This window comes from Hylobates moloch, unplaced genomic scaffold (assembly GCF_009828535.3).
Source record: "Hylobates moloch isolate HMO894 unplaced genomic scaffold, HMol_V3 SCAFFOLD_1, whole genome shotgun sequence".
In the NCBI taxonomy this organism is placed as follows: domain Eukaryota; kingdom Metazoa; phylum Chordata; class Mammalia; order Primates; family Hylobatidae; genus Hylobates; species Hylobates moloch.
Genome location: NW_026652276.1, coordinates 105,475,476 through 105,489,105, shown reverse-complemented (window position 1 = coordinate 105,489,105; position 13,630 = coordinate 105,475,476). Strand labels below are relative to the sequence as shown.

General features: G+C 43.5%; 1 protein-coding gene across 5 annotated transcripts in view; it reads right to left on the bottom strand.

Moving 5' to 3' along the window:
- Positions 1-13,630, bottom strand: part of TMEM248 (transmembrane protein 248) — a 33,333-nt gene that overhangs the window by 6,601 nt on the left and 13,102 nt on the right. For all 5 annotated transcript variants that reach the window (XM_032757435.2, XM_058444356.1, XM_058444359.1 and 2 more), the window contains 3 exons: positions 7,401-7,577; positions 3,844-4,129; positions 466-616 (listed from right to left, as the gene is read on the bottom strand). In XM_032757435.2, the coding sequence (XP_032613326.1) occupies positions 466-616; positions 3,844-4,129; positions 7,401-7,559 (596 nt within the window). In that variant the 5' untranslated portion in view covers positions 7,560-7,577. The remainder of the gene's footprint in view (positions 1-465; positions 617-3,843; positions 4,130-7,400; positions 7,578-13,630) is intronic.

The following is a 13,630-nucleotide window of genomic DNA, read 5'->3' as shown; positions in this document are numbered from 1 at the left end:
TTTTTTTTTTTTTTTTTAAAATAGAGACAGGGTCTCCGTATATGTTGTCCAGGCTGGTCTTGAACTCCGGGGCTCAAGTGATCCTCCCACCTCAGCCTCCCACAGTGCTGGGATCGCAGGCCTGAGCCACTGCACCTGGCCACAGTGAGCCTCTTTTCTGTGACTTGCTGCTTCTACTCCTGCAGGAAAGACAGCCTATGAATGTCCAACAACAGCCAGGTGCTTTTACTGCCTCGAGGGGGCACTAACTTTCTGATTTTATATGCAGAAGTTCTATCTTTAGAATTCCAAATTAAATAATCCTTTAGACAAATTAAATAATCCTTTAGATAGGTCTGAGTAGAGATAATTCTATAAAGAAATGTGAAGTGAGCCATCCTGAGAATTTACGGCCGAAGCAGCCCAGCCGTACTCACGGCAAGTGGAGCTTGTTACGCACGTTCATTGGGTGCCGGGTACACTTACACAGTGACGGGGAACACCCCAGGGCTGGCCGTGAGGGTCATGCAGGCTGTGAATACCACCTGCTCACAGTGACCATGGAGGGCGCAGTCGTCTGAGCTCCACGCTGTAGGCAGAGTGAAGGTGATGTTTATCTCCTCGTGGGCTTCCCTGCCTATGAAAGAGAAATCATTTTTTTATAAAGTCAAGAACCACATATTTGTTATTCTCTGGTATACAAATAAATCCTGAAATCAAACCCACACAGGAATCATCTATCAGCCCAGGCACCTGCCTTTGTGGGATCTGAGGAACAAGAGCAGTCCTGACCCTGACCATGAGTCCTACTCAACTCAGCCACGAAGCAGTGAAGGAAGTGGCCACTTTCCAGTCGTGGCCTGGAGATGCCAAGCCAGACCTCGGGCAGATCAGAGGTGAAAAGCTCGGGCTGGGTGAATTATCCCCAGCATTTCTGCAGAGCCGTCTAGCCATTTTCAGACATCTTTTATATGTATCATTTCACTTAAAATTTACTACGCTCCCATGAACATGACCAAAGAAGTGTAGCTGTTCCCCTTTTACATATGAACAAACAGAGGTCAGAGGGTTTCAGAGTTAAGAAAGGCAGGTGATGAAGCTTAAACTAAAACCAATGTATTGCCAGGCACAGTGGTTCACATCTGTAGTCCCAGCACTTTGACTTTAGAAGGCTGAGGCAGGAGGATTGCTTGAGGCCAGGAATTCACGACCAGCCTGAACACGACAGCAAGACTCTGTGTCTACAAAAAAGTTTTAAAAATCAGCCAGCTGTACTGGTGCACACCTGTGGTCCCAGGTACTAGCGAGGATCACTTGAGCCCAGGAGTTTGAGGCTGCAGTGAGCTGTTATCACACCACTGCACTCTAGCCTGGCGACAGATCAAGACCCTGTCTCAAAAAATAAATTTTAAAAATCAAAATAAAAAAATAGCCAAGCGTGGTGGCTCATGCCTGTAATCCCAGCACTTTGGGAGGCTGAGGCGGGCAGATCATTTGAAGTCAGAAGTTCAAGACCAGCCTGGCCAACATGGTAAAATCCTGTCTCCATTAAAAATACAAAATTAGCTGGGCATGGTGGCACGAGCCTATAATCCCAGCTACTCGGGAGTCTGAGGCAGAAGAGTCGCTTGAGCCCGGGAGACAGAGGTTGCAGTGAGCCAAGATTGTGCCACTGCACTCCAACCTGAGCGACAGAGTGAGACTCCAACTCAAAATAACAACTAAAAAAAAAAAAAAAAAAGTCCTGAAGGTATCCTTATGCCATGCCATAAGCAACAGGTCCACTTGCTACATGGAAAACCCAGAAGTCACCCATACCTTGATTATTATGGGAATATTCTCACCTCTAACAGCCAATAGGAGGCTGGTGGGCACTTAAATTCCTTCAAGGACTTTTTGTTTCTTATTTCTTTTTTTTTTGAGACAGGGTCTCACTCTATTGCCCAGGCTGGAGTACAGTGGTACAATCTTAGCTCACTGTAGCCTCGACCTCCCAGGTTCAAGCAATCCTCCCACCTCAGCCTCACAAGTAGCTGGGACTACAGGTGCACGCCACAACACCTGGTTAATTTTTTTAATTTTTCATAAAGACAAGTGTTTGCTACGTGCCCAGGCTGGGCTTCAACACCTGAGCTCATGCAATCCTCCTGCCTCAGCCTCTCAATGTGCTGGGATTACAGGCATGAGCCACTGCATTCAGCCTAAGAACTTTTTAAAAAGCCTTTTGGTAACCAAAGAACAAAAGGTTATTCTTCCAAGGCCCAGGTGTCCCGTATGAAGCCTTTCCTGATTATTCCAGCTTCCACTGCCTTCTAGCCCTTCTCCTGCATCACTTACAGTCTGTCATGGGTTTAGTACTGGTCAAAGGGCAGTGCTCCACATTTTATAAGTATGTATTTTTCATATCCGTTATCAAGCACTTACATAGCATTTCCTTTGTGGCAGGAACTATTATAAGTGCTTGATAAACATTAACTCACGTTTATCTTTGTCTCTTCCATAACCCCAAAATTCCAAAAGGAAGAGACCAAATGTTAGGCCTTTTTTTTTTTTTTTTTGAGGTGAAGTCTCGCTCTGTTGCCTAGACTGGAGTGCAGTGGCATGATCTTGGCTCACTGCAGCTTCCGCCTCCAGGGTTCAAGTGATTCTCCCACCTCAGCCTCCGGAGTGGCTGGGATCACAGGCGTCTGCCACCACGCCCGGCTAATTTTTTTGTATTTTTAGTAGAGATGGGGTTTCACCATGTTGGCCAGACTGGTCTTGAACTCCTGACCTCAAGTGATCCACCCACCTCGGCCTCCCAAAGTGCTGGGATTACAGGCGTGAGCCACTGAGCACGGGTCCATCTTAGGCATTTTCTTTTCTTTACTTTGAGATGGAGTCTTGCTCTGTCGCCCAGGCTGGAGTGCAGTGGTGCGATCTTGGCTCACCGCAACCTCCATGTCTCGGGTTCAAACAATTCTCCTGCCTCAGCCTCCTGAGTAGCTGGGACTACAAGTGCGCATCACCATGCCTGCATGCCCGGCTGATTTTTTTTTTGGAGAGAGAGTCTCCCTCTGTTGCCCAGGCTGGAGTGTAGTGGCATGATTCTCAGCTCAATGCAACCTCCGCTTCCTGGGTTCAAGCTATTCTCCTGCCTCAGCCTCCCGAGTAGCTGGGACTACAGGTGCCTGCCACCACGCCTGGCTAATTTTTGTATTTTTAGTAGAGACGGGGTTTTGCCATATTTGCCAGGCTGGTCTCAAACTCCTGACCTTGTGATCTGCCCACCTTGGCCTCCCAAAGTGCTCAGATTATAGGCGTGAGCCACCGCACCTGGCCAATTTTTTGTATTTTAGTAGTGATGGGGCTTCACCATGTTGCCCATGCTGGTCTCAAACTTCTGAGCTCAGGCAATCCACCCACCTCGGCCTCCCAAAGTGCTGGGATTACAGGCATGAGCTACTGCACCCAGCCATCTTAGTCATTTTCTAGTTCTTCCCAGCAGCTTAGCACAGTGCCAGACTAACAATGGCCATTAAAAAATCTGTAAACTAATAGCAATAGAAGATGTGTAGTAAGTAATGAAAACTCCAACAGGACAAGCCTGAATAAAAATTACATGTTTGTAAATATTAGACAGGCCTTACAGTTTTTTCACAGTTTCTCATTCCTACAGGCTTTTGAGAAACTACTTCTAGCCAGGTACTTTACCATGTAATGATGAAGCAGAAACGGTTCATGTAGTTCAAACTCAACAAAAAAAAGACACACAAGCAAGACTACAATCTAGTACAATATAGTCAGTAAAAACATACACGATGCATCCTCTTTTTGTAACCGTGGTTGCCTGAGGAGCCTGAATGGAGAGTGGCTACTGCATACCTGAAAGTCCAATCTGATGTCCTAAGATGGTTGAGTACAGATGGGTGACGTTGCGGGAATACCCTCCGAAGGGTTTCAGTGGGTCCAGGGTTAGGGTGATTGCGACTGAGATATTCACCGGGCCTGAGTCCTCCAGGGCCTGAGGGGACTGGGTGGAAGCTCGGGCCTGCCCACTGGTCATTGTACTTTCCGGAGTTGTGGTGTCGTTTGTGAGATGCTTTAGCGTTTCATTCTCTGATACACACAAGTCCAAATCATTGAACCGTAGCAGAAAAGTATTCCAATCCTTTGGGAAAGTGAAGGAAAGAGAAATGGGTGTGAGCAGCGCCTGTTTCCCACTGCGGGAATACAGGTTAAGACCCTGGTGTGGCACCGCAGCACATCAGCAAACTACAATTCAGAGCTGATCATTTAAGATCATGACAATGGCCACCACCCTCTTCACAGGCAGCATGATGTGGCTTTCCTAATCACTTTTTTTTTTTTTGAGACAATCTCGCTCTGTCCCCTAGGCTCGAGTGCAATGGCGGGATCTCCGCTCACTGCAAGCTCCGCCCCCTGGGTTCACGCCATTCTCCTGCCTCAGCCTCCCAAGTAGCTGGGACTACAGGCGCCCGCCACAGCGCCCGGCTAATTTTTTGTATATTCAGTAGAGACGGGGTTTCACCGTGTTAGCCAGGATGGTCTCGATCTCCTGACCTCGTGATCCACCTGCCTAGGCCTCCCAAAGTGCTAGGATTACAGGCTTGAGCCACCGTGCTCGGCCTTCTAATCACTTTTATATTCACAACCTAAAATATGAACTCTTCACTGGCACAAGACACTCAATAAACTGTGAAATCAAATCAATTTATTCAAGAAAATCTTCTTTTAAAAAAATCTAGCCTATTACACTTAGAGAAAATGATCTAGCCTCAGAACCAAACTTGAAAAAAAAGCTTGAATAAAAGCATTAATCTAAACTCATTTTGCAACTACAATTCTTTTCTTTAAATAAAGTCACCTTAAAATAATGTCCCAAAAGGTCAATTCCATACACCTTGCTCTCTTTCTCTAGAACACAAAACAGCAGTGAATACTAATACTCATTTGGGATATTGCCCCCCTTCTTATGGACTTTTGATGACACCTTAGAGCAGCAACGAATTCAAAAAGGAAGGGGCCAGGTATGGTGGCTCACACCTCTAATCCCAGCACTTTGGGAAGCCAAGGCAGGTGGATCATTTGAGGTCAGGAGTTCGAGACCAGCCTGAGCAACATGGTGAAACCACGTCTCTACTAAAAATACAATTATTAGCCGGGTGTGGTGGTGTGTGCCTGTAATCCCACTTACTTGGGAGGCTGAGGCAGGAGAATCGCTTGAACCTGGGAGGTGGAGGTTGCAGTGAGAGGAGATCGTGCCACTGCACTCCACCCTGGGTGACAGAGTGAGACTGTCTCAAGAAAAAAAAAAAAAAAAAAAAAAAGGCCATCTGAGGCCAGGTATGGTAGCTCACGCCTGTAATCCCAGCACTTTGGGAGGCCAAGCAGGGTGATCACTTGAGGCCAGGAGTTCGAGACCAGCATGGGCAACATGGTGAAACCATGTCTCTACTAAAAATAAAAAAATTAGCTGGACATGGTGACGCATGCCTGTAATCCCAGCTACTTGGAAGGCTGAAGCACGAAAATTGTTTGAAGCGGGGCAGAGGCTGAAGTGAGCCAAGATCGCGCCACTGAAGTCCAGCCTCAGCCTGGGTGTCAGAGTGACACTCTATCTCAAAAAACAAACAAAAAAAAGTCATCTGAGCAACCCCTACCCAGCCCAGTAAGTCTACCCTTACGGCATCAGTTTAACTGTATGTGACATTTAGTAAGACTGCAACTGGATCTATCAAATTACATTTTCCCTAACACCTACAAACTCAACTGACCATTCTAGTACATTAGGGTTGAAAATGAACATTCTAGTCTCAGTCCTTCATAGTCCTAGACATGAAGAAACTGAGGCCCAGGGCAAATTAGGGACTCTCCAATTCTAGTTCAAGGTAGAATCAGCATTAAGTTCTGATTCACAGCCCCAAATGTTTCCCATACACCACTGCCTTTCCTACAACCTAGGTTCCTCATTTGAAAATAAAAATCACGAAACTAATCATAACCAAAGTTCCACAGCATCTCAACAGTGCGTTCCTACAAAGCTGGAGTCCACGTTGAACAGCCGGCTAAAGCCAATGCCAGACCTGATTTGGATTATTAAGGGCTAATTATCCAGGCTTCATTGCAACCACTGGCCTTGGCCAAGTGCTCAACATGGACTCAAGCTCTGTGGGAAAGAAATGGCAGGAGGCTGTGGAGCTTTAGTTTTGAGCAGAATATTCATTTACAGCCCTGATGTGGAGGCAGCCTGTTTTCACAACGTTTAAAGATTCAGGGAGGGTCAGAAAAGAGACAGAATTAAGCCAGCCAGTATGTGTCTTAGTAATAAACTCTTTGAAAGAGTTACATGGTAGAAATAGCTAAAACTCGTTACTTGAACTGCACTAGAAAGAGTTCACATGTGTAGGCGGTTCCTTTTGCCAAGATCACTTAAGATCTAGAATGCCCTAGAGCACAAGAGAAAGCTACGATCTCAATTACATGGAACAGAACTCACCTCTCCATTGCAAGGCACACTCAATGCGGCAACCACGCACTCCCAGCCCCACCCCCACCCCCACCTCCACCCACCAACAAACCCAAGAAGAAGGAAAAAGAATAAGAGAAGCCACCCAAGGAATCTACTAAAAGACAGGAATTAGGCTGGGTGCGGTGGCTCATGCTGGTAATCCCAGCACTTGGGGAGGCCGAGATGGGTGGATCACCTGAGGTCAGGAGTTCAAGACCAGCCTGCCCAACATGGCAAAACCCTGTCTCTACTAAAAAGACAAAAATTAGCCAGACGTGGTGGCAGGCACCTGTAATCCCAGCTATTCAGGAGGCTGAGGCAGGAGAATCGCTTGAGCTCGGGAGGTGGAAGTTGTGGTGAGCTGAGATTGTGCCACTGCACTCCAGACTAGGTGACACAGCGAGACTCCGTCTCAAAAAACAAAAAACAAATATATTTGGAAATTAGGTCCTGCTTTTGAATTTCTTTAGGATTCCTTCTTATCTCATGAAAAAACCATTAGCACAGCTGATAAAACTCCATGATGATATGTGGTTTTAAAATACCAAATGTTCAGTTTTCTAAAACAGCAATGAACCCATTTGAGATGGAATATTAAAGAGGTGAGGTCTCCAGCTTTTTGACACACACCATTTTACAAATGTACTCTCCAAAGTGCATGTTTCACTGCTGAAATAGTCTAACTGAAACTGGTAGCATATTTAAATCAAACAATATCCATCTAGGTATTTCCTAACAAAGTGAGTCCTGGGGAGATGGAAAACAGAAAATTCTGAATAAATACTGATTTTTATCACTAGGAGAGAAAGGCCAAAACCCAAGAAAGCTATATGGCAAGCTACAGGGTGTTGCCTGTAGCCTGTCCTCCACAAGGACCAGCCAGCCCGGGAGAAGTCAGAGCATACTGTACCTCTGCCATTTCTGGGGATTTAATCTCCTTGATTTTGAAGAAGTAGCCCAGGGTCAGGAAAGCTATGGCCATAGCGCTCACGCTGATCATGAAGACCACCAGGGGAGGCCGACTGCTGATGTACACCTTCAGGTTCTCCAGGGGGTTGATGCTGAACATTATTCTGATCAGCTCCACCTGAAAGAAATGAATCAGAAGCCTCAAGGACTGACTTGCCAACAAGAAAGCTATGATTCTTTTGTTTCCTTTTGAGGTGTTGGGGGGTGAGCTGGGTGGGATGGGCACTCATTACTGAATTTGAGAAATGTCGGATCATAACTTCATTCAAAAGACTAGAAGGAAAAAACACTAAATGTTAACTGCCATTACCTCAAAGTGGCAGGATCCTGAATACATATTCTCTTTCAGTTTGAATCTTCTAAATATTGTGTGTGCATGTGTATTTTAAGAAACAGGGTCTCTCGCTCTGTCACCCAGGCTGGAGTGCAGTGGTGCGATCATAGCTCAGTGCAGCCTTGAACTCCTAGGCTTAAGCTATCCTCCTACCTCAGCCTCCTGAGTAGCCAGGACTAAAGGTGTATACCACTATGCCCGGCTAATTTTTTTTTTTTTTTTTTTTTGAGATGGAGTCTCACTCTGTGACCCAGGCTGGAGCAATGGTGTAGTCTTGGCTCACTGCAACCTCTGCCTCCTGGGTTCAAGTGATTCTCCACCTCAGCCTCCCAAGTAGCTCGGACTACAGGCATGTGCCGCCACACCCAGCTAATTTTTGTATTTTTAGTAGAGATAGGGTTTCACCATATTGGCCAGGCTAGTCTCGAACTCCTGACCTCGTAATCTGCCCGCCTCGGCCTCCCAAAGTGCTGGGATTACAGGTGTGAGCCACTGTGCCCAGCTAATTTATTACTTTTTAAGAGATGGGGTCTCGTTATGTTGCCCAGGCTGGTCTTGATCTCCTAGCCTCAAGCAATCCTCCTGCCTCAGCCTCCCAAAGTTCTGGGATTACAAGTGTGAGTCACCGTACCCAGCCTCAATCTTCTAAATATTCTACAATAAATACTGTTACTTCCGTATCACTTAAGGTTTAGGTAGTCAGTAATGTGACACAAATACACAACAACATGTACAGAAAGAAAGTGAGGATGCTCTCATTTCCTGCCACTGAAAAGCTGAATTCTATTTATTCGATATTCTGTCCTGCTCATTGTCATATCGCTCATAGCTATCCCAGCCCTGCTTAAAAGCTCCTAAGGCTTCTACCAGACCTAGGAGAGGTCAGCAATAGCTCTGTCATGGCCCACAGGGTTTTCAGGACTCAGAAGCCCTGCCAATCTCCCTGACTGCATCGCCATCCACTTCCCCTCCTCCCTCCTGGGCTTTGGCCACACTGGACTTGCTATTCTTCAGGATCGTCTTATCAATGTCTGCAAGGAAATCAGTTGGGACTGACAGGGACTGCACTGAATCTGTGGATCGATTTGGGGAATGCTGCTCTCTTAACAATGTTGTCTGCTAGTCTGAGACCCTTGCAGGCCTTTCCGTCTATTTAGGTTCCTTATTTGAACAATGTTTTCTGTTTTCAGTGTTAACGTTTGCACTTCTTTTATTAAGTTTATTCGTAAGTATTTAATGCTTCTTGCCATTTTTGACCATGATGTAGCTGAAGAATTTTGTATCTGCCTGGATGCTTTCCCCAAACATTTCCACGTTTGCTCTTCTTAAAATGCACGTCTATGGCTGGGCGCAGCAGCTCATGCTTGTAATCCCAGCACTTTGGGAGGCCGAGGTGGGTGGATCACTTGAGGTCAGGAGTTCGAGACCAGCCTGGCCAACATGGCAAAACCCCGCCTCTACTACAAATACAAAAATTAGCCAGGTATAGTGGTGCACATCTGTAATCCCAGCTACTTGGGAGGCTGAGGCAAGAGAATTGCTTGAACCTGGGAGGCAGAGGTTGCAGTGAGCCAAGATCACGCCACTGCACTCCAGCCTGAGGGACAGAATGAGACTGTCTCAATTAAAAAAAAAAAAGCAAGTCTCTGTTTAATAGCCAGCTCCTCAGAGCACGCCTTCCCTTGTCACCCTCAGCCCCTGCTTTATTTCCTTCATATTGTTTAGCATCAACCAACAGCACAATTATTTTCCTACTTGTTGACTGTTTGTCATCCCTCATTTATGAGCCCAATGAGAGCAGAGATTTTGCACGCCTTCCCCGGTCACCCTCAGCCCCTGCTTTATTTCCTTCATATTGTTTAGCGTCAACCAAGAGCATAATTATTTTCCTACTTGTTTACTATCTGTCATCCTTCATTTATGAGCCCAGTGAGAGCGGAGATTTTGCCTGTCTTGTTCACGGCTACAGCCCTGGCCCCTGGCCCCTAGAACAGTAGCTGGCACACAATGAGCACTTATAAATATGAGCAGACTGCGACAACATTAGCAAAAAGCAATTTTTTAAAGTCTGTATCAGCGTTTAAATTTTAGAGACAAAAAGATGCATCAACAGCCCCTAAAAAAAATCAACAGCAACACATTTTCCATGCCACTTTCACTCAACATTGTTTTTCTGACATCTCTGTTGATCTCTGTTGATCTAGTTTGCTGAATTTCACTGATGTATATATGTAATTGTTCTGTGGTTGAGTTATCCCAGTCTGAGGGGCCTAGCTGGGTTCCTGTTACTGTTTCACCCACCAAGGGCATTGCAACAGGTACAAGAGTGGCTGTAGTACAGCAAAGTCACAGAGTAGGGCCTGTCTTCAACCTGATATTGTCAGATCACTCTCCAAGGAGATCAACCAGTTTACACTTCCCCAGCAATGAAGGAGCCTGCTCCATTCCATGAGATTTGTGCCAACACTTGATTTCCTAAGGCATATTAATTTGGTCCAAAAAGACAGATGTGAAATGATATCTCTATTATTTTAAATTATATCTCCCTGAAACAGAGCATCTTTCCGCTTTTTTAATCAGCCATTTAGGCCCAATCTTAAGTGAACTGCCTGAATCCTCTGGTAATTTACTAATAGGGTGTTAGTCTATTTCTTATTGATGTTTAGAAATTCCTTTTGTGTTTTGGGTACTAAGCCTTTAACAATTTTATATGTTACATATAATTCATCCAAGTTTGGGTTTTCTTTAATATGGTTTATGGTATCTTTTGCCATATGAAAGGTTCTTGAAAAGCCAGGCACAGTGGCTCACGCCTGTAATCCCAGCACTTTGCGAGGCTGGGGCAGGTGGATCAAGAGGTCAGGAGTTCAAAACCAGCCTGGCCAATATGGTGAAACCCCGTCTCTACTAAAAATACAAAAAGTAGCTGGGCATGGTGGCGTGTGCCTGTAGTCCCAGTTAGTTGGGAGGCTGAGGCAGGAGAATCAGTTGAACCCAGAGGGCGGAGGTGCAGCGAGTCAAGATCACACCACTGCACTTCAGCTTCGACGACACAGCGAGACTCTATCTCAAAAGAAAAGAAAAAGAAAGGTTCTTGATATTTTTAATGGTATTAAGAAATAATTCACATACCATACAATTCACCCATTTAAAGTATACAATTCAATGATTTTTGGTATATTCACCGAATTGAACAACAATCTTCACAATCAATTTTCAAATGTTTTCATTGTCCTATAAAGAAAGCCCAACATATGACAGATACATAAAAAATAAAAAGAAATTAAAACATACCACCAGAGAAAAATCACCTTCACTAAAATGAAGACAGGAAGGAAGGAAAGAAAGAAGAAAAGGCCATAAAACAACCAAAAAACAACAAAATGGCAGGAGTAAATCCTTACTTATCAGTAACAACAGTGAATGTAAATGGACTAAACTCTCCAATCAAAAGACACAGTGGCTGAATGAATAAAAAAGCCAGACACAACGATGTGTTGCCTACAAGAAACACACCTTACCTATAAAGACACAGAGTAAATGGAAATAAAGAAATAGCCGGGTGCGGTGGCTCACACCTGTAATCTCAGCATTTTGGGAGGCTGATAGATCTTAATCAGACTAGACAGATTTCAAGACAAGAACTATAAAAAGAGACAAAGAAGGTCAAACGGTCAATTCAGCAAGATGATGTAACAATTATAAATATATATGTACCCAACACTGGAGCACCGAGATACACAGAGCAAATATTAGAACTAAAGGGAAAGACAGACCCCAATACAATCATAGCTGGAGACTTCAACACTCTACTTTCAGCATTGGACAGATCATCCAGACAGAAAACCAACAAAGAAATGACTTAATCTGCACTACAGACCAAATGGACCTAACAGATCACATGGATCATTCCCAAAAATAGACCACATGTTAGGCCACAGAACAAGTCTTAAAACATTTTTAAAAATACGAAATTATATCAAGTATCTTCTCTGACCACAATGGAATAAAACTAGAAATCAATTACAAGAGGAATTCTGGAAACTATACAAACACATGGAAATTAAATAATATGCTCCTGGATGGCCAGTGGGTCAATAAGGAAATTAAGAAGGAAATTAAAAAGTGTCTTGAAACAAACAAAAATGAAAACACAACATACCAAAACTTATGGGATCCAGTGAAAGCAATACTAAGAGGAAAGTTTATAGCTATAAGCACCTACATAAAAAAGTAGAAAAACATCAAAAAAGCAACATACAATGCATCTTAAAGAATTAGAAAAACAAGAGCAAACCAAACACAAAATTAGTAGAAGAAATAAAGATCAGAGCGGAAATAAATTTGAAACAAAAAAATATAAAAGATCAATGAAACAAAGAGCTGGTGTTTTGAACCAGACGAACTCAGAAAAAAAGAGAGACAAGATTCAAAGAAATAGTATCAGACATGAAAAAGGAGACATTAAACCAACATCACAGGACTTCAAAGGATCATTACAGGCTACCACGAGCAACTGCATACCGGCTGGAAAACCCAGAAGAAATGGATGAATTCCTATACACACACAACCTACCAAGACCTGATGGTTTCACTGCTGAATTCTACCAAACACTAAAAGAAGAAGAACTAATACCAATCCTACGTAAACTATCTCAAAAAGCAGAGAAAGAGGGAGTACCTCCAAACTCATGCTAGGAGGCCAGTATCACCCTGATACCAAAACCAAAGATACATCAAAAAAAAAAAAAAAAAGGAAAACTACAGGCAGATATCCCTGATGAGGATTGTTGTTAAATCTCCTCCAAAACACACTGGCAAACCAAATTCAACAAAACATTAAAAAGATCATTCATCATGACCAAGTGGGATTTATCCCTTAGAAGCAAGGATGCTTCAACATATGCAGATAAATCAAAGCAATACATCATATCAGCAGAATAAAGGACAAAAGCCATATGATCCATTCAACTGATACTGAAAAAGCATTTGATAAAATTAAATATCTCTTCATGATACAAACCCTCAAAAAAAACTGGGCTTAGAAGGATCATACTACACACAATGAAAGCCATATACAACAGGCCCACAACTAGTATCACACTGAATAGGGAAAAACTGAAAGCGTTTCCTCTAAGATCTGGAACACGACAAGGATGCCCACTTTCACCACTGTAATTCAACAGAGTACTAGAAGTCCTAGCTAGAACAATCAGACAAGAAATAAAGGGCATCCAAACTGGAAAGGAGTAAGATAAATTATACTTGTTTGCAGACGGTATGATCTTATATTTGGAAAAATCTAAATACTCCATCAAAAAACTAGAACTGATAGACCAATTTTCAGTAAAGTTGCAGGACACAAAATCAACCTACAGAAATCAGTAGCATTTCTATGTGCCAATAGAGAGCAATCTAAAAAAGAAATCAAGAGGTCAGGCATGGTGGCTCATGCCTGTAATCCCAGCACTTTGGGAGGCCGAGGCAGGTGGATCGCTTGAAGCCAGGAGGCGGAGGTTGCAGTGAGCTGACTTCGTGCCATTGCACTCCAGCCTGGGCAACAAGAGCAAAACTCCATCTCAAAATAATAATAATAATAATAATAATAATAATAATAATAATAATAATAATAATAAAAGAATGTTTGAATAAAACTATTAAGATTCCAAACATTTTACAAACTTAAATTCCTTTCTACCATTCACAAGCGTTTTCAAATAGAAAATTAATGAAGACTAAATAAATGTATTCCCTCTGCAAAGGTTTTCTTGTAACTACAAGAAAATTTCTGTAAGCGTCACAGTGGCAAATGTTAGTTTTAATTAATGAATAAATTA